We start from the raw sequence: 22,291 nt of genomic DNA, 5'->3' as shown, positions 1-22,291 counted from the left end.
TATCAAGAAAGAGTTTTCTGGAATCCAAACTATTCATATGGTGGACACGTGTCATCTCCTAATAAGCCAAAGAATTATTCAAACAATATAAAAGACCAAATGAAGAATCTGTGGGGTCCAGGGACAATTTTCAGCCACAATGTCATTCAACTTTCAATAGTAACCATTGAAATAGAAATTAATAATTTATCTAATCTTGATTTAAGAATTTAGAGGAGACCATAAGTTACTTGTTTAGAAGTTTACTTCCTTCAAATTCTCATATCTAAAACCCCAATTTTAACTTTTCTGTTGACTTTTTCCATATAAAAGAACTCTCATCATCATCACTCAAGAAGACACACACATTCATCTATCTCTCTTTCTCTCTTTAGCACCATAGCTTTAGATCATCATAGAAACATAAACATGATGCAATCACAACTTCTCCTTCATCCCTCTTGGCCAACTCACTCTTATTTTCACTCAATTCCTCAACACTCCTCACTGATTCCATCTTTCTCCGAGAATGACTTTTTAGGTTATGATCACATGGAGAGTTTTGATGATGTTTTCAGATGGTTGTGTGATGATGATGATCAACAGATGGAATCAGAGATTCCAACTGACAAATCCCCCGAAAACAGCCCAACCCTCTCCATCACCTCAAGTGAGTCATTTGATTCAGAAGCCATGGAAATGGAATCCAAAACAGGAATCCAAAATTTACTCATGGCGTATGCAGAAGCCATGGGATTACAACAGAGAAAGCTGGCTGAAGTGATTCAGAAATGTATAAGTGAAAAAGTCAACCCCAATGGTCAAACCCTTGAACGTTTAGCACTTAACTTGTTCCCATGTTCTGAGAATGAAAAAGAGTATCTAAAACAAGAATCTATTAGAAATTTTAAGGCTGCATTCAGAGGGTTCTATGAGATCTTTCCTTATGGAAGGTTTGCTCATTTCACAGCAAATTCAGCAATCCTTGAAGCTGTTCCAAACCATGTTGACTCAGTTCATATAGTTGACTTTGACATGGGTGAAGGAAGTCAATGGCCTGTGGTCATACAAGTCATGGCACAAAGAAGAAAATCATTGACCATTACAAGTGTGAAGCTAGAAGATGATAACTCAGGATTATTTGAAGAGACAAAGATGCATCTGTTAAACTATGCAGGAAGTTTTGGTCTAAATTTGAAAGTAGAAGAAAAGGAATTGGGTCAAATAGTCAACAGGAATGAGTTTATGGCTTTCAATTGTATGGTTGGGATTCCACATATGGGAAGAACAAGGAGAAGAACTCAAGTTATGGAGTTTCTTAAGGTAGCAAAACAGTTATTGGTGAAAGCCCAAGGAATTATAACCTTTGGGGATGGAGAATACAGTGACAGAATGGAAAATTACCCAACCTACCCTTCGTTCTTTGATGGGAATTTGTCACATTATAAAGCATTGTATGAATCAATGGAACTGGGGTTTCCTAGTTATTTAACCGAAGGAAGGGTAGCTATGGAAACCCTTTTCATTGCACCTTTTATATCATCAATGTCTTGGTTACAGAAATGGGAGGAAGGAAGAGAAAACTTGTTTTCCCAAAATGACCTTGGGTTAAAAGGAAGAAGGATGAGCATGGAAAGCTGGAATGAAGTGAGGGAATTGGTGAAGGAAGGAGAAAGTATGTATAAGGTTAGAGTTGAAGGAGGGAATGAGAATGAAATGGTGTTGGAATGGAATGGAATTCCACTTGTGAGAGTTTCTGTTTGGATGTAGTTAGAGAGATATACAAAACATGCATTCCTAGAATCATAGAATTATAGATCTGTACAAAAATTAATTATTTTTTTCATTGAAAAAAATAAATAAATTCACTCATTCTAGCATCAAAATAACAAACTTGAAATAACATATTCCCTATCCCTCCTTTCATAGAAGTTGTAAGTTTGACTACAGATGTAGTTTAAGTAAAAAACATTGGATCATTTTTAAGTGGTGAATTTTCAAAAAAAACATAGAAATTGATAGCGCTTCTATTGCAGTATACATAGTCATAATAGGACTCATTTGGGATTTTGGAATTGATTCTTTTGGGAAAAAGGTTCCAAAATGGTAAAATGTCAACCACATCTTTCAACAATAATGAAATAGAGAGACTGGTGAGGATCAAATTCAGTATCATCCACTAACTTTGGAGACAAGGATGAGCATAAAATCTATTTTACAATAAGAATTTGCCAAAATGAAAACTTTGCGACTAATGTGCACATAATAAAGTTAAAATTTGTTGTAATGAGTAGGTTTCTGACAAAGTGATTGATGGGGATATTAACAATTTAATATAAGATTGAAGGGTAAAGCTGATCAGCCTTAAGAAAACTCCAAGGCATGAAGAAAGACAAAAATGAGGTCCTCAAGTAGGTAAATTACTTCAAATTCTTATTCGTAATATCCACTTTAATGTTTCTCTTTGATTTCTATCAACAAATACGGTATATAAACATATCAAGAAACACCCAACCAGTCATCAAAACTCAAAGCAAAAAACTTCTATCTACTTAGCTTCAAAATCATCATCAAAAAAATAACAAGATGATGCTTCTTCTGAGCTTCTACTTCAAGCTTCTTGGCCAATTCAATCTTATGAGATAAATACCATGATTGTTCTTCTTCAATCAATAGCACAGCAGAAAACTCATTGTTGGGTTGTGATCAGATACAAAACCCTTTAATGGATGTGTGATGAGAATCAAGAAACAGAGGAGATTTAATTCATCAATTGTTCAGAAAATCAATAAGACAAGTATGTTTGTTGAAGAACTTTTATGGAAACTTCAAGCAGATGATGACTTAGGCAGCTCATTAACTATGCAAGAGATGTTAGTGTAAACTTGAAGGTAGAATGGTAAATTCCAACTTCTTTAAAAAGTTTACTTCCTTCAAATTCCAACTTTTATAAACCCCACATTTTTAACTTTTTATGTTGACATTTGAAACTAGAAGAAATGGAATTGGCACAGAGTCAAAGGAAATACAGGGAGGAAATATATTTTTTTCCTATATAATTATATATACCAATTATCATGAGACATTAGAGGAGCTCCAAACAAGAAACAAGAGACGATTCATAAAAAAATAAAGCTTTATCAAATGAAGATATTATATTTTAACTGAGAAAACTAAGAACAAGACAAAAGGCCTAAAGATATCATATCAACAAGCATATCTACAACATTTATAAAAAGAAAGAAAAGCACACAAAACCGTAACTAATTCCAAATTCTAAGAATACAAAACACATTAAACGTTACAATAATATATCATGTCACATCCATAATAAACTAGTAAAACAAGAAAGAGTTTGTAAGAAATCAAACACTGTTCACAATGTCAATATCATTTGAAAATTCACTGAATCAGGAAAAGATCACAAATTATTACTCAATTACATGTTCCTTTTTTATTGGATGATAACAATTCCATCGTGACTTCTATATATGTTTATCCAGATAAGAGCCTAGAAAAATAATTATATTTTGATACATAAATCCAGAATTGAATGTAATATTTATGAAAGATAAGAATATTAGAAGAATAATAAGGACGACATATACAACAACCATATATAAAAGAGATTAGGACAACCAAAGATAGGCCTAATAAAACACGCCAATCACCTTCATATTCATAAAATAACAAATAAAGATATACCAAGAAAGAGTTTGATGAAACCAAACTGTTCACATGGTAAACAAGTGTCATCTTCTAATAGGTCAGACAATTATTCAAACAAAAAAAAAAACCATATAAAAATTCTGTGGGTTCCACAGACAAAATGCAGCCATATCATCGTTCAACTTTCAATTTAATACCCAAAAAAAAATCTCTTCTTGATTGAGAATAAAACAATATAATATAAGACAGGAAGACCAAAAACGATAACCTGCTTCAAATTCCTATTTCTATAAAGGATCACAATCATCATAACTCAAGGAAACACATCTCTCTCTTTTTCCTCATAGCTTTAGATCATTACAGAAACAAAAACATGATGCAATCAGAACTTCTGATTCAACCCTCTTGGCCAACTCAATCCTATTTTCACTCAGTTCTAGATCAAGATGTTCTAAACCAAGAACACTCTTCACTGATTTCATCTTTGTATATGAATGAATTTTTGGATTATGATCATATGGAGGGTTTGGATGATGTGTGTAGTTGGTTGTGTGATGATGATCAAAAGATGGAATCAGAGATTCCAACCGATAAATCCACCGAAAACAGCTACATATGGAGCCCAACCATCTCCATGACCTCAAGTGAGTCACATGATTCAGAAGCCATGGAAATGGAATCCGAAACAGGAATCCAAAATTTACTCACAGCATACACAGAAGCCATAGGATTACAACAGAGAGATCTGGCTGAAGTGATTCAGAAATGTATAAGTGAAAAAGTCAACCCCAATGGTCAAACCCTTGAACGTTTAGCACTTAATTTGTTCCCATGTTCTGAGAATGAAAAAGTGTATCTAAAACAAGAATCCATTAGAAACTTCAAGACAGCATTCAGAGGATTCTATGAGATCTTTCCCTATGGAAGATTTGCTCATTTCACAGCAAATTCAGCAATCCTTGAAGCTGTTCCAAATCATGTTGACTCGGTTCAGATAGTTGACTTTGACATGGGTGAAGGAAGTCAATGGCCTGTGGTGATACAAGTCATGGCACAAAGAAGAAAATCATTGACTATTACAAGTGTGAAGCTAGAAGATGATAACTCAGGATTATTTGAAGAGACAAAGATGCATCTGTTAAACTATGCAGGAAGTTTTGGTCTAAATTTGAAAGTAGAAGAAAAGGAATTGGGTCAAATAGTCAACAGGAATGAGTTTATGGCTTTTAATTGTATGCTTGGGCTTCCACATATGGGAAGGACAAGGAGAAGAACTCAAGTTATGGATTTTCTTAAGGTAGCAAAACAGTTATTGGTGAAAACCCAAGGAATTATAACCTTTGGGGATGGAGAATACAGTGAAAGAATGGAAAATTCCCCAAACTACCCTTCGTTCTTTGATGGGAATTTGTCACACTACAAAGCACTGTATGAATCAATGGAATGGGGTTTTCCTAGTTATCTGAATGAAGGAAGGATAGCCATGGAAACGCTTTTCATTGCACCTTTTATATCATCGACATCTTGGTTACAAAAATGGAAGGAAGGAAGAGAAAATATGTTTTCCCAAAACGACCTTGGGTTAAAAGGAAGAAAGATGAGTAGAGAAAGCTGGAGTGAAGTGAGAGAATTAGTTAAGGAAGGAGAAAGCCCATATGGAATCGGAGTTGAAGGAGGGAATGAGAATGAAATGGTGTTGGAATGGAAAGGGATTCCACTTGTGAGAGTTTCTGCTTGGATGTAGGTAGATAAATCATAAATATACATGCCTTAGATAGAATTATAAATCTGCACAAAATTAATTATTCTTACATAATGAAAATATCTTCTGTACAAAGATTTCTAATACAAATCAATTGTTTCCAACTATCTCACTACTTCCATCCATTTATATCAGTTAACACAGTTAAATATACATTTCTAGATTGTGAAAAGAGTGATATGATATTAAAGAAAAAGGTTCAAAAAATTAGAGGAATGAAAAGGGAAGACAAAAATCATATCTTAAAACAGGGTTAATGATCAATGATAACCCAAATAAAAAGGACATGTCGCATCAGTCACCTTCATATTCATAATAAACAAGACTTATATCAAAAAAGAGTTTGCATTAAATCAAGATTCCATTCCATGGCTTTCTAAGGCTATTTTTGGTGATGAGGATCAGGAGGGCAAATACGTCTTTTGTACTGCATGATAAACAAGAGATAATTCATAAAATAAAGTGTAATCAAAAGAAGATATTATAGTTTTAGGAAGAAAACTGAAACAAGACAAAGTGCCTAAATATATCATATACAACAAGAATATCGAAAATATTTATCAAAAGAAAGAGAAAAAAAAAAACATATTTCAAAACAGAATCCGATTAGCTAATTCCAAATTCTGAGAATGCAAAACACATTAAACTTCATAAAAATATATGATGTCACAACCATCACCCATCACATCCATAATAAAATAGTAAGATTATAACAAAAAAGAGTTTGTAAGAACCCAAACACTTCACAATGTCAACATTATATGAACATTTGTTAAATAAACAATTGAAATTATTGGAGAACCACAGACAGCAAACAGCCACAATATCATTCAACCAACAAGTTAATACCCAATTACCACAATAATTTAATACCAAAAAAGATAAGACATATATATTTATCTAGAAATAGGTGTGGCTATTTTATTGGATGAAAGCAATCCCATAACCTCTAGCATCAAAATGACAATCTTGAAAAAGCATATTCCCTCATTTTCATGAGTTTGATTAGACGTGTAATTTAAGTAAGACTGTTGGATCATTTTTCAGAGATCAATTTACAAAAATAGAGCAATCTATAGCTTCTAATGGAGCATATCAAGTCATAATAAAAGCATTTATTTGGGATTTTGGAATTGATTCTTCCAAGAAAAAGGTTCTAAAATGGTGAATTGTCTACCACATCTTTGAACAATAACGAAATAGAGAGAATGATGAGAAGCAAAATCAATATCATCCACTACCTTTGATGACAAGGATGAGTATAAAAGCTATTTTAGAATGAAAATTTACCAAAATGGCAAAATGAAAAGTTTGCAATTGATATGGATATACTAAAGTTGAATTTTTTTGAAGTGAGTAGTATTCGGACAAAATGATTGATGGATATATTAACAATTTAATATTAAGATTGATGGGTACAGCTGACCAAACTTAAGAAAACTCCAAGGCATAAAGAAAGACAAATTGAGGCCTCCAAGTAGTTAAATTAATTCAAATTCTTATTCATATATCCACTTTAACTTTTCTTTTAACTTCTATTAACAAATATGATATATAAACATATCAAGAAACACCCCAACACTCATCAAAACTCAAGCCACAAAGTTCTATCCACTTACCTTCAATATCAACATCAAGAAAATAAAAAGAAGATGGAGTCTGAGCTTTTACTTCAGACCTCTTGGCCAACTCAATCTTATTTTCATTCAAATCTTGATCATTATGATCCAAACATGGATATTTATGCGAGTTATTACCATGAATTTTCTTCTTCAATCAATAGCTCCCCAGAAAACTCATTGATTTCATCAGAACCATATGTCGAATCTCCATTGTTGGGTTATGATCAGATACAAAAACCTTCAATGGCTGATGATGATTCACACAACATTAACACACTTGATGATGTGTGCCAATGGTTATGTGATGAGAATCAAGAAATAGAAGAGATTCAATCGGAAAAGTCTACTGAAACTGAAAGTGTTCATGTATGGAGTCCAGACCTTTCCATGACATCAGATGATGTCATGGAAACAAGACTGGAGGATCTACTGAAGGCCTATGCAGATGCTATGACAATGGGACAAACAGAGCTTGTGAAAGTGATTGTGAGATGTATAAGTGAAAAAATAAGCCCTATAGGTCCAGTCCTCGAACGCATAGCCTTCAATTTGTTTAAAAGTGCAGAAAATCAAGGAGATGAGTACCTTAAAGAAGAACTGATGAGAAACTTCAAGTCAGCATTCAGAGCCTTCTATGATATCTTTCCTTATGGGAGATTTGCCCATTTCACAGCAAATTCAGTCATCCTCAAAGCTGTTCAATCCAATGTAGAATCTGTTCACATCGTTGACTTTGACTTGGGTGAAGGAACTCAATGGCCTCCAGTGATAGAAGCTGTAGCACAACAAAGAAAATCATTGACTTTGACCATTACAGGTGTCAAACTAGAAGAACATGACTTCAATTTTACAGAGACAAAGAGGCAGCTATCTAACTATGCAAGAGATGTTGGTGTAAAGTTGAAGGTAGAAGAAGTCGAATTGGGAAATTTGGTAAAAGTAATGGAGGGAAAATTAGACACAGAATTTTTGGCCTTCAATTGTATGATTGGCCTTCCACATATGGTAAGCATAAGGAAAAGAACTCAAGCTATCAAATTCCTAAAGTTAGCAAAAGAGATATTAACAAACAGCAAAGGGATCATAACATTTGGTGATGGCGAAAATGATGGCAAAACGGTAAATTCATCAAACTATGCTTCATTCTTTGATGGGAATTTGTCACACTACAAAGCTTTATATGAATCAATGGAATGGGGGATTCCAAGTTACCTCACTGAAGCGAGGATAGCTTTGGAGACTCTTTTTATTGCACCTTCTATTTCATCTTTGTCTTGGTTCCAAAAGTGGGAAGAAGGACAAGAAGAAGTTGTTTCTTTGAAGGGTATTGGGTTAAAAGGACAGTCGATGAACATAGAAAGCTGGAATGAAGCCAGGGAATTGGTGAATGAAAGAGAAAGTCCATATGGAATCGGAATTGGAGGAGAAAATGGGAATGAAATGGTGTTGGAGTGGAGAGGAACTCCAGTAGTGAAAGTTTCTGCTTGGGTGTAAGTGAAAGATACAGAATCTTGATAGTTAGGCATATATAGATGTGTACAAAAATTAGGTATTTGAAAGTAATATGTGCATTTAAAATAGATGATGATGATGATGATGATATCCTAAACTTGAGATCAGAAACCGCATCTTCTTTACTGATAAACATATTTGTTGTGCAAATTTCAAACGTTATAATAACATCATCACAAATAGCAGCTGTTCTTCAAAATTTGCATATTCAGGTAAGGACTAAGGAGTAAATGGAAGAAAACTGATTATTGAGGTAAACATGGAATTACCTAATTATGTCTAAACTTGCATACCATTGAGTTAAATTGCTTTGAATCCACGTCGAAATTGGAGGATCAGTAAAATTATACAGTGAGAGTAGTAAAAAACGGTTAAGGTGAAGAATTTGATGTGAAAAATTAAAAACGTCGACAGCAGGATTCGAACCTGCGCAGGCAAAGCCCAACAGATTTCGAGTCTGTCTCCTTAACCACTCGGACATATCGACGTTACGTTGAAGGTAAACAAATATAAAAGATATAACAATAACTTTCATTTTGTAACCTTTAAGTGGAATAAAAGTCATTAAATAAACACTTTTATGCTATTATTTCCCGAAATATTTGTATTTTCGGTGCTAAGTTAGTAAATTGTTGCCAACCAAACACACTAGGATCATGTACACATATTTGTAATGCAACAAAAAATTTCATAAACTATTATGTTTTGTTCAAATTTAAGAATAAATCATTGCAATAAAATAAAGTTATTTTAATTTAGAAAATTATGAATCAACACAGGATGTTTATTTTATTGGTTTCATGATTAAAGACGATGACAATATTGATTATGTGACCTTTATTATCTAAATCAAGTTTATATTCCACCTTTTTCCGGTTAAGTTTCACACGAGTAACCCGTTCCCATTTAATCATACATGTCATTTTAATATGATGTGGGATATTGATGACTTGTTTTGTAAGAGGTCATGACCATTTCTTTATCGATTGAGTACATGACAACCACATATTATTTAGATTTATCAATAAACATTAGCAGACTAGCTATCTATATGTGTTTAGAATGTCTTCCATTAGGTGGTTTTCAAAAAGTTCCAATTTCAAGACAACTTTATGAAATATTATTGGTAGTCTTCTTAATACCTCCCGAAAACCCATTTCCTTATAAACTTAATGTATTGATTTTGGCCAAGTATGAATCATACAATCATGAAAACAAAACCCAGGTGCTAATTTTTTTTAGTATATGACACAGGGACCATTCTTGCAAGTTACTATTTAATAAAAAAGTTTCTAGTGCTAAATTTTGTAAAATGACCATCATGTCCTTCGAACAAAACTATGTCCTTGGAACAAAACTGAGAAAAAAAAGCAACATGCTACAAAGGCCAAATATGTAAGATTTCCAAGCATATTACTATTAAACTATGTTTTAGTAATGTATATATTAAAAAGTAACCAATTTTTTTGTTGAGCTTTATTAGATGAGATAAAATAAGAATTTTGTCCTTTATTTTGATTATGATGATGTGATATGATAGGTGTTGGGAAAAGGTCTGCAATGGATTTTATAGGGAAAGAGGCATTAACTTGTTTCCTTAAGTGTTGAAAACCCGAATGGATTTGAGCTTCATGTTTTCATAAAAAAATGATATATGGATTTGAGTTGTTCTGAAAAAGTTCACAGTTGAGGCTGGCTTTAGTCTTTAAATTCTTGATCCAGTGGACCTATTGGCCTTACATTCGTCTACATTTTACATCAATGTTGAACCGAATGGCCTTTTGTGCTTCCTTTGGTCTCTATTGATGGCATATGGTATTGGGGTGTGTTTGGAAGGTAAATTTCATTTTAGTCATTAAATTTTGTTTGATCACTTATAGTGTGAATATATTTATATTTATGTATATGCCATTTTATTCTATCTAATCTTCATAATTATTATTATTATAAACTTGGTGTTCGATAGGTTCGGAAACATATCTTATCTTCATAAGAGGTAGTTGCAATCGATGATGCCAAGACAAAAACGAAGAGTGTTTCACCACTTCCGACCTAACTTTGTGGTATATGCCTTCCGGTAGTTTGATTATCCGTATAGTGCACATGCATAATTTTACTAATATGTGTTGTAAAGATGGTTTAACCAATTCCAATAAAACCTGCATCCTATTCAAATTTTGATATTCACATTTCTACTTCACATTCATTTGTATCTTTATTTAATCGAAATGATTATTTGGAGCATTGAGTCATTTTCGAGATCAAATATTCCTTTTAAGAGTCCCAACTTGGTATATGTAAGGAAAATATAAAATGGCTGAGAGTTTAAGGAGCTTGATCATGGAAGGGGAGCAGTACACTCCTTAAGTTTGTCTCACATTGTGAAAAAAGATGGTGGACCATGGTTATAAAATAACGATATTGCATTAAATTCATAAAATTAGATAAAGATGAAATCGGTAAGATATGGAACCCGATTGTATTGGTATTATTCTGACCGACTTCATAGAGGTTACAAATTTTAAATAGTCGTTCAACAAGATGCAACATTTTAGGAATTGTCACTTTTGGTTCCATGACCGATTCAATGTTATTTAGGCGAGTATCTGCCATTATGTGCTCCTAATGGACACCCTTTCATTTTAGTTATTTATTTCTGATTAACTTATTTGATAAGAAAAAAAATTTACAGCTCAAAGATCCATTGATTGCCTTTTGCCAATTTATGTACTTATATAGAGGATATCTATCAACCATTAAGATCTTTTTGACACAAAAATAAATTATTATATAAAAAATTAAGGATGGAAATCCGTTTCCACCTAACTATAATGAAATGAATTAACCGAATCAAATCTCTCTCACATTCCCTCATGACCAACTTTATGTAATATTATCCAGAAGGATATCACATGCCAATACAAAGGTATTAGTGAATCATGACAAACAATTCAATAGCAATGAAGTCTATACATCAAATGTGATGTATAAAAAGCTGTTGCACGATTAATTAATAATGCGCAATCAATTATGTGTTCATGTATATTTGTAAATAATCTCAACTTTTCATTTTTAATTTATATTGATTTCATTTCTGCTAACATGTCTCTTATTGATAATTGTTTAGATGTAGTAAAATATTTGTACAAAAGAATTAATTGTCTCTAGAAACTAATTTCTAGAAATATATATATATATATATATATATAGAGAGAGAGAGAGAGAGAGTTAGGTTCAAATGTGGATTCACATCTATTGTGCGGACATGTGGATAGTGTTATTCTGTGAGAATGACAAAGAAAATATGTTGTTTGATAATATGAATACGTTCAATCTTACATAACTATTGTCATTAGCACACATTCTCACTAATTAAATCGTCTATAAGGTTATTATAGACTTTTTTTTTTATTATTCTCATTATGTCAGAATGTTTATTGAGTCGTATTCTGTAAGAATGAAAATGAGTGAAAAGCGATATGTGAGAACAAAAATCAATAAGAATTAGTGAGAATGTATAAAAATAACGATAGTTATGTGAGGTTGAACGTATTCACATTATTAAACAACCTATTCTTTTTGTAATTCTCATAGAATAACATTGTCCACACGTCCGCACAATAGTTGTTCATCCACATTATAACTTAGCTCTCTCTCTCTCTCTCTCTCTCTCTATATATATATATATATATATATATATATATATATATATATATATATATATATATATATATTCAAATACAAGCAAAGGACTAGCGAAACTAATTTCGCAATACCAATCCAAGTATATTATTTGAATTAGGTGTGAGATCCATGTACATGTATTACATAGGTTCATTTAAAATAAAATTTAAATATAAAATTCAAAATATTTCAAGAGTTTGAATTTATAAGAAAAGTAAGAAACAAATTGAATTTTAGAAATTAAAGTGTTTTTTTTCTCTTTTCAATTTAAACAAATAATTTAGATTTAGATAAATAAATAACTAAATAAAAGAAATTAATGAAACTTTAATTTAGTAATTTTTAAATTAGAATAAAAGTCTATTAATGAAATTGATATGTATTTATTATTAGATTTAAATAATATATGGAATTTAATAAAATAGAAAATCATAAAATGACATGTGGAATAAAAATTAATTTAAATTAACCATAAAATTACATGTGGCAAAATAAATAAAAAATATAACATATGACAAAAAGATCTTGATTTATTAGGGTGGATCTAAACCATATACGAAGAAGAAAAACGTATTTGAATACGTTTATGCTGAAAGTGTTTCTCAACAGATTTCGAAATAAAAGTGAAAAAATGAGAGTAAATTGTTAATTTTATACTATTACTAAACCATGATGCAAATTATTATCCAATCAAATTCCCAAGAATAGCCAACCCATTTTACTTTCTTTAACTATTAATATGTTTGTATTTCTCCATAATAGTAACGTATTTTTACTTTTTACTTACAATAGCTGGTAACACCGTTACATTTAAATATTTAATAGTATGTGCAAAGAATTATTTACTGATAATAAACTATATAACTTGAAACTTGTTAAATGCCTACAAGTTGCATGTTACTACATATTACTATTATTTGTAACATATAAGCATAATGCCATTATGAATAAGGAATTGTAAGTAAGTTAATATTATGTGCAAAGAATTATAAATATATATTGATATCACCGGTAAATAATAAAATTATACATTTGAAATTTCCAGTTGCTATTTTCCATGAAAGCTACTTTTAAGTACATTCGTAGTATGGATATAACTTTTTTAAGTACATCAGTAAAAACAAAATAAATTGCCTGATTAATATTAAGAAAATCATGGTTATGTCTTGGAATATATTTACCCATTTTAATATTGTAATCTGAGTATGATGGGGCACCTTGACCTACTTTAAAGAAAAATCCAAGGCATGCATGAAGGAAGACCAACAGTGTCCCTTTTTAGTAGTTAACTTGCCTTGTTTTATAACGCCGTTTTTTAACTTTTGTGTTGACATTTTTCAACCAACATGATATATAAAACACATCAAGGAAAACCAAAATCATCACAACTCGACACATAGAACTCTCTCAAAACTTAACTTTGAGATCATCATAAAAACAATAAAAGTATATGATGTCGTCGCAGCTTCTACTTTCACCTTCTTGGCGACCTCACTCTTCTTTTCATTCAGATCTTGATCATTATGATCCAAAAATAGAAGTTTATGCAGGGGAGCATCACGACTTTTCTTCTTTAATCGCTTCCGAGTCTGAAAACTCCTCAAAAATTTCATCGGCCAACTTCCCCACGTTATCCTCTGATTATGATCTTATGCATAACCCGTCATCGGTAAACATGAAGGGGTTTGGTGATGTTTATGGATGGTTGTGTGTTGATGATCAACAGATGGGAGAGATTCCAACCAAAAGGTCTATCGGAGGTGACCATGTATTGAGTCCCAACCAAAGCGACCAATCCAGTGCGACGTCTTCCGTATGTGTAGCATCAGAAAATCAGTCACCAATGGAACAAACAGATGATTCCATGGAAAGTGAGTCCCAAGAAGGAATACATAATCTACTAATGGCTTATGCAGATGCTATGGGAAAGGGACAGGGAGAACTTGCCACAGTGATAGTGAAATGCATAAGTGAAAAGACCAACACCATTGGGTCACCCCTCGAACGCTTAGCCCTCAATTTGTTCCAGCCAGAAGAAAATCAAGGAGAAGCATACCTTAAACAAGAATCAGTAAGAAACTTCAATCCAGCATTCAGAGCCTTCTACGATATCTTTCCTTATGGTCGGTTTGCTCATTTTACATCGAGTTCAGTCATCCTTCAAGCAGTTCCCACCTATGTTGACTCAGTTCACATAATTGACTTCGACATAGGCGAAGGAACTCAATGGCCTCCTGTGATTGAAGCCATGGCACGAGCAAAAAGATCATTAACCATCACAAGTATCAAACTAGAAGAGCATGTCTCAGGATTTGAGGAGACGAAGAGGCAACTTCTTAACTATGCAAGAACTTTTTGTCTAAATTTGATGGTAGAAGAGATGGAATTGTCACAAATGGTGAAAGGAATTGGAGGCAGAAATTCTGGAAATAAATTCCTGGCCTTTAACTGTATGGTTGGCCTTCCACATATGGGAAGGACAAGAAGAACAACTCAAGTTTTAGAGTTTATAAAGATAGCCAAAGGAATTTTAGTGAAAAACAAAGGCATCATAACCTTTGGAGATGGAGAAGAAAGTGAAAGAATGGGGAATTCCCCAGACTACGCTTCATTCTTTAACAAACATTTGGCACACTACAAAGCGTTGTACGAATCAATGGAATGGGGTTTTCCTAGTTATCTCAATGAAGCAAGGATAGCTATGGAGACTCTTTTTCTTGCGCCTTATGTATCATCTTTCTCTTGGTTCCAAAAATGGAAGGAACAAAGAGAAAACATGGTTTTCCAAGAGGGTTTCGGTTTAAAAGGTGAACGGATGAGCATGGAAAGCCGGAATGAAGCTAGAGAAATGGTAAGGGAAGGAGAAACTCCATACAAGATTAGAGTTGAAGGCGATGATCATAATGAAATGGTGTTGGAATGGAGAGAAATTCCATTAGTTAGAGTTTCGGCTTGGAGACAAATCAAATAAGATGTTGAAAGTTTGATACTTAGTTTGTGATATCTTGACCCACCTTCTATGTGAATTCTCAAACTTAAATCCCCTTATAAGTCCTAAGTTGTGGGCTACAAGTAGTTTCAACCATAGTTTTAAGTTGATTTGAAAGTTATTGGTTTTGTGTGCTATGACATGCAGCATCACACAGAGAGCATTATAGACTTGTAAAAACTAGTATATATACTCTACATGTACATTTGCCTTTTTCAGGATTTCAATTTCATTCTAATGTCTTTTTTCTTCGGTTTATGTATAATTTGTTTGAAAAATACCTAACATACATATAACAACCACTAAGAATATTGAAATATATTATTTTCCCATAAACTGATTTATCTCGTTAATTAGATAAATAGGAAATTACATGGACCATATGTAACATCCGGATCCTCAAGGTATGAAATTTTAAGTAAAATATGAGTTTTGGGTGGGTCACGACGTGAGGGAAACATCTTCACGTCATGACATGGCTGTGAAAAACAGGAAGTCTCATTCAAGTGTCACGACGACGTGACACTATGATGGTCACGACGTGACATCTGATCAGGGGCAAACCCTAATTTTCGGACTTGGACCATATTTAAAGGAAGTGAGGGGCTAGGGTTTCCTTCACCCTCAGCCTCCATCACCTCCTAAACCCCTTGAAGAAACCCTAATTTTCCCTCCTCCATTTTGAGCTCATGTTGGTGCTTTTGGTTGCTTTTGAAGGAAAAAGAAGGCATTGGTAGTGTTGTGAATGTATTGTCAAGCTTTGGGGACTTCATTTGGGCATCTTTGGGCCTTTGTAAGTGTTCAATACCAAAACTTTATTACTCTAGGTCTCTAGATCTAAGCTTTTGTCCCTTTATCCTCAAGTTTGAGCAAGTTGAAACGGTGGGATTCCATAAAGTTGGCAACTTTATGCATTCTTGAGGTCCTTTGAGTGTCATATGGTTCAGATCTGGAATTTGCTAGTGTATCAAACCCATGCATGAGATCCTTGGTGATGTTTCTCCATTTTGACCTATTTTGAGCTTTAGACTCACAATGGACATGCATGGCTGAAAAGCATCGATCTTTAGGTAGTATTGGACATTAGAAAGCCTTTTGGAAGGAATAAGTGAGTGGCTTAATGATTTAAGGGCTGAATCCATTAAGCTGTGGAAAACCCATTTTCACGTCGTGACTGTAACATCTAAAATTTTTAGGTATTCATTTTTGACCCTTGGTTTGTGATTGGTTTGCAAAATTGGTCCCTAATGGCATTTTCGTAAAATTTGGGCGTAACATGGGTACGTTGGGTGTACACCTTGGTACGCTAGGTGTACGCAGTGTTGGACCAAACCCTAATATTTAGGGTTTGTGTTGTGCACTATTTAAGCACCATTATAACCTCAAAACCTTTCTTCTTATCAACCTCCACTCCTAGAATCGACCAATCTTGCTAACCCTAGCGTATTTTGAATATTTTGATCTTTTGAGTGAGTTGTGAGCTTTCGTGTTTATGAAGGAGGATCATCAAGGAGGTGACTTTTCTCTCAAGACTTTGGATCCAACGCTTTCTCTCCTTTGGACAAGGTTGTATGGAGTAGCAATGATGGTCGTCAGGAGTGCTCTGATTTGCTTCCATTGCAATCAGACCGGTCATAAAAAGGCCTCTGTCAGGAGTAGTAGTGATGGCCGTCAGGCCTGCGCCTTCCACTTTGAGGATCACTGATGGCCGTCAGGCCAAGACAGAGGCACCAGTAATGAAGAGCATGGCTTTTCTGCGGACCACCGATGAGGTCCGTGCAGTGCTGGATGTGGTTATTGGTATGTGACTTACCCCTATCTTTTATTGCCTTATTTATTTCATGCTCCTGTTATGCTTGATTCTATATAGGGGCCTTTTTGGTCAACGGTATGACTGCTCATGTTTTGTTTGATTCGAGGGCTACCTGATCCTTTGTATATCTTGCGCTTAGCAAGAAGTTTTGTGATGTTCTGAGTACATTGGATTCTAACCTGGAGGTAGAGATCGCAGATGACTGAACTGTGAGTGTGTCGAGGATTCACCGTGGCTGTGTCATGAATCTATTCAGTGAGAGGTTCTCTATTGATTTGGTGTCGATTCCCTTGAGAGGATCGAAGGTTATCATCGGGATGGATTGGTTGCACCCCAATGGGGCCATGATTGATTTTGATCGGCAGTTAGTGAGAGTTCGAACCCCAAGTGGGGGAGAACTGGTTATTCCTGGCGCGAGAGCTTTGCACGGGCCAACTCTCTGTTCAGCTGTGAGGGACATGAGATATCTACAGCAGGGTTATTCTAGGTTCCGAGCTTATGTTTCAGACACCCGAGTTATGGACACGTCATAGTTGATGGGTTTTGTTCATAAGACATCCTATGTGCTCATACAAACCCTAAAGCTCGGATCTAGGTTTCTCTATTGTACATACTTTGAATCCAAGACTTTGAACCCTAATACTAGCATATGGAAATCAGAATTCACATGTAAATAGGTTTAAGAACATACCTTGATTGTTATATAGCAATAACAATCTAATTCCTCCTTAAATTGACCTTGGAAAGCAGAGAGTCACAAGTGTCACTCCTTTAATGGCTTACAAACACCATAAGCAAGTGGAGAAGGTATAAGGAGAGAGGAGGGAGGTTAGAATTCGTATTTGGGACTTCTTGGGAAGGGATACACGAATTCATGACCTTGGGGTTGTTTATATAGGTGTAGAGATAGGGTTTCAGTCATTATCCTTATCTAGTTGATTATCCATTAAGCAACCAATAAGATAATCCTTGAATCCTTATCATACTCGAATTCTAAGACTTTCCAACCTTAAATTCGTTCACCATACTTATAAGATAATCCTTACCTTATTTTGTAACTATCACATAATTACAAATCAGCCCCTCTAGTTTAATTAATTACATTTGATCACAAAATTAATTCTTAATTAATTATTGACCAATATTAATTAAACAAATATGATTTCTCCTTTAATATATTATTCTTATAACATATTAATAAATCATAATAACCTCTCTCTCTATTTATTTCTCCAATAAAGTTGCTTTGGTGAAGGCAACCCAAAAGGACCATGCACCATCGGGTCAAGTACATACCAAAATAGTTATGGACTTAGACACTAATCCAACAGTCTCCCACTTGGATAAGTCTAATAACTATTCTGCGTATGACTTCGGATCCCGATCTGCAATCGTAGCTTTCCAAAGCCGCTGTCAACTCTGATCATATCAAATACGCGTGTCCTTAGATAAGGGATCATATATTCCTCCATTCTAGATATCATATGAGATATGATTTCAAATCATTCTCTTTGTACTATGTCTCGATTTCTGATTTATGACGACTGACTAATTGAACAAATCAAATTAGCCCTAGCCCGGCCGAGCATTTACGTTTGTCATCACTAAACCATCGAGGGGCCCAAAGATATCGCTTTTATCCTACTTTGAATAAAAGGAATGGATAAACTTTGATACAATGCTCGCTTGTACTCACGCACCGAATCACACACAACAATATGTTTTATAACACCAAGTTACTGGTGCGTTTACATATTATCAATGTGTAACCGATTCGCAAAATACAACTCACACATCTCGGTTTCAAGAATATAAGATGTTATCGACTCACCAATCACTCATGATACAATCCATGGAGTGATCCAAGTGAGCGTGGGTCTAATCCAATGCTCAAATCATATTCATAAGCACTCATGAACGTTGCAGCAAACATTTGCTTATGTCTAATACTTTTCTAGACAATCCACACACCAATTCACGACAGTCTTCATTCATATCTACTTCCAACATATGAACGACTGTGGCCCGTTTGAATAATTCGATTATTCTTAATAAACTCAATTATTCTGGAAGTCAAAACATGCAAATGTGAAACATAAGAATAATACTAATCCCATATGGCCTCAAACCTTTGAGTATAAATAAAACACCTTTTATTTATCACCATATTGATTACTCATTATTTGTCGTTTCGGGTAATCAACTTCTTACTTGAATTCCAACACTTGTCTCATGCTCCTAGCATGCACACAATGTTTACCTATGGTTCTTACTTTGTGAAATAGATCACATTGAACACATTTCCAATCCTTCTCATTTCACAACTCCAAATCCGTTTTTTCATAAGTTAAAGAATATCAAATTCTTGCTACTTATAGAATATGCTAGATTCTAACATTCTATGCAACTATCCTTTCGTAATGTCACTGCACCAAAGTCACAAAGACTATTGCCAATGATATTACAAAGTCTTCTATCGGAGATTGTTACAAGACAATTTCATAGATGTGATGTCTCTCACTCAAAGTACTTTCTTTGAACATCCTTTTGCATAGAAGTTTCTAATCTAGTCATAGATTTCTCAATATTCAATTCCCAATATGGACACACTTCCATATGTTCCATATGACAACTCATTCTTAACAGAATCTTATCTATTCGTAACGATGTCGATATAGTCCATCCAATGTGGAAACATTTCCATATTTTCCAATACTATACTTCCAACTATTCACAAGCGACCAATCCTCGTCGAACTTGGATTGTCCTTTGATAGTTGTTTAATTATTTTAGTCAAAACCAATTCTAGTCCCTTTTCCCTCTAAATGCGCTCGACATTTGGAAAATTTTTAGAATGGTCAAACATTAAGCATTTGCAATCGATCCTATACCCGAAGCGTATGGGACACGACGCATAATGTTTTATTTGCTATGTTCTCAAAATTCGAATTGTGAAGAGGGATGCGGTAATCATAATCGAAACTTTAAGAACACACTTTGTACCTTTGACTATATTTTATTAACATTTCTCAACCTAAACCTTTAGATTTGAAATGAAGCATAATATTCTCTCCCTTAATTATAGCAAAACAACTCTTCAACTATTGCGACTCTTGTTTTCTATAATTAATATTGCTAACCTTGCAATACTTTCCTTAATAATCATACAATCATAACTTTTATGCTCCCACTATCTTGATGATTATTATAAAACATAACACTTATGCTCCCACTAGCTTCGACATGTATTCATAAACATCTTAACTTTCAGAAAACAATGCTTATTGAATTTCTTAAGTTCATGTTTTTAATACTTAGTGCTTTGATAATCCTTTATCAATGCTTCTTGAACTTATACACCTTTGCCTTCGATAGTTCATATGTGTGTCTAAACAATTAAGACTAATTGCCAAACCTCACGATTCAAATTATGGAAAGGGATGCCGTAACCATAATTGAATTCGAGAATGCAATTTTACAATCACTATCTTCTTAAAATCTGTCTTAGTGAAAGCATTTCCTCACAATCATTTTCATGAAGGAGGAAATCTTATGACACTTAGATTTAAATGGTGTATATGTTCCTATCCATGTGAATTTGTCAAAAACAAAGTTTACGACGAATTCAAACTCATATGGATCGAACTTTCTTAATCTTGATTTCTTGCCTTATGGTAGCACAGCTGCCCACCACGTCTTCCAAGTAGTTAAGCATCTCACCCTTTCTTATCAATGTACCTTTCATTGATTAAGGTGCCTTGCCTTTTATGCATTCAAGATGAGAACTCATAGGACTCACATGCATAATTAACTCGATTGGATTGGCACAGAAAATAATGTCTTCACGATAGGTTGTAAATCTCAACTCGTGTGCTAGTGATGATCGATAAGGTTTATTTGATTTGTTCTTGAAACCTTTCAAGACCATTAAGACTCCCACTGACTCCTTGACATATAAGATTCTCTTGTCAAAAACCATTTCTTGACAAACAAATATTCAAGAGTTAGTGTATCTTTTATCAAAACACTTCATAAATTGGTCCTAGTTGGTCATTGTCTTATCCAAGACATCACAACTTTTCACATTTGATGAACGTTATAAACCTTTTAATACTTATCATTCATTGTCACAATCTTAACTTTAAGATTTGTCATTGGAACGAAGTATGATTGACTTCTTGATTTAACCATTTCTTCAATTCTTGATTCCTCTTCTTAGACATACAATTGTACTAAGACTCACTTAGAGGATCAATTGAGATATGGTTCTTAATCACTAAGACATATCATAAAGCATAAAAGCTACTCTCCCTTCTTCTTAGAATGGAGAAACTTTTATCTTTCTGCCTACTTGATTCTTCTTATTCGTTCTGCTATTGATCTAAATCCTTTAATCAATTCAGAATTACACTTAATCTTGTAAGTATAATCATATTTACTAAACCTTTAGTAAATCATGACGAATATCTTTGTTACTCTTATGGTGGACTTGATCAACACGCAACTTTATGTATTCGATCTCCAAGTCCTTCACTTGACACTTTGTCAACGAATTGGTCTATTTTCCAAATATGAATTTCTCATTCATCATGCAACCAAGTTGCATGATTCCAAATTTCTGTCCAATTGAAACTTTGGGCGATGAGAAACTCTCCCTATTTGGTAAATTCTTGACATTTCCATAAATAACATAACTAAGAATCATATCCATTCGTTGTAGAAATATTCGAACATCAATTTTCATAACGATTTCATTGTAAGGAAATAAACAAACAAATAAGTCAAACAAAATTTATTTTATTTATAAAAGCAGCGGAAAAATTTGTCCTTACAATGCAAAATCCATTGAAAACTATGTACAAAAGAAAATTTCTAACAATTCTATCATAACTTTCTAAGCTCAAAATCTAATCTTCAAGTCCATGCGATCGAGATCCATCTCTTGTTATTAGATTCATCTTGCTCTCTTATCAAGCTTCCTTTCTTTTCACCGACCCTACAAAACACTCAAATGTAATCTTATTACATCATGTATTAAGAATCAATGAATAGGAACTTAATGGAGTTAGATAGTGGATTTTTACCTAAAGCGCAGTCATACCTTTGACTCTCCCATCTCTTAGATCTCTTAGGTAATTAGGGCAACTTCGTCTCCAATGCCCCTTCTCTTGGCAATAAAATCAAATTGACTCTTTTGGAATAACACATGGAACTACTTCAGACATCGCCTTTCTCTTATGATCAAACTTTTCGATCATTTC

At 33.8% G+C, this 22,291-nt stretch overlaps 4 protein-coding genes and 1 non-coding gene across 5 annotated transcripts; 4 read left to right on the top strand and 1 right to left on the bottom strand.

The window, feature by feature from the left end:
• Positions 1-408: 408 nt before the first annotated feature.
• On the top strand, positions 409-1,749 carry LOC145075593 (protein NODULATION SIGNALING PATHWAY 2-like). Its single transcript, XM_079021786.1, has one exon. The coding sequence runs from the start codon at positions 409-411 to the stop codon at positions 1,747-1,749; it is 1,341 nt and encodes a 446-aa protein (XP_078877912.1).
• Positions 1,750-3,954: 2,205 nt separating this feature from the next.
• On the top strand, positions 3,955-5,517 carry LOC145074325 (protein NODULATION SIGNALING PATHWAY 2-like). The gene has a single exon (XM_079020726.1). It carries the CDS (start codon positions 4,022-4,024, stop codon positions 5,390-5,392), a length of 1,371 nt encoding a protein of 456 aa, XP_078876852.1. The 5' UTR covers positions 3,955-4,021; the 3' UTR covers positions 5,393-5,517.
• A 1,545-nt stretch (positions 5,518-7,062) lies between these two features.
• Positions 7,063-8,526, top strand: LOC145075592 (protein NODULATION SIGNALING PATHWAY 2-like). Its single transcript, XM_079021785.1, has one exon. It carries the CDS (start codon positions 7,063-7,065, stop codon positions 8,524-8,526), a length of 1,464 nt encoding a protein of 487 aa, XP_078877911.1.
• Positions 8,527-8,949: 423 nt separating this feature from the next.
• TRNAS-CGA (transfer RNA serine (anticodon CGA)) lies at positions 8,950-9,031 on the bottom strand. Its single transcript has one exon. It is a non-coding gene; the product is annotated as a tRNA-Ser (tRNA).
• Positions 9,032-13,640: 4,609 nt separating this feature from the next.
• Positions 13,641-15,386, top strand: LOC145074713 (protein NODULATION SIGNALING PATHWAY 2-like). The gene has a single exon (XM_079021045.1). It carries the CDS (start codon positions 13,679-13,681, stop codon positions 15,197-15,199), a length of 1,521 nt encoding a protein of 506 aa, XP_078877171.1. The 5' UTR covers positions 13,641-13,678; the 3' UTR covers positions 15,200-15,386.
• Positions 15,387-22,291: the final 6,905 nt, after the last annotated feature.

The sequence above is a fragment of the Lactuca serriola genome, chromosome 9 (assembly GCF_051521515.1).
Source record: "Lactuca serriola cultivar US96UC23 chromosome 9, Lser_US96UC23_V15, whole genome shotgun sequence".
Lineage (NCBI taxonomy): Eukaryota > Viridiplantae > Streptophyta > Magnoliopsida > Asterales > Asteraceae > Lactuca > Lactuca serriola.
The sequence above is the reverse complement of the archived record's forward strand: the minus strand, read 5'-3'. Positions and strand labels throughout refer to the sequence as shown.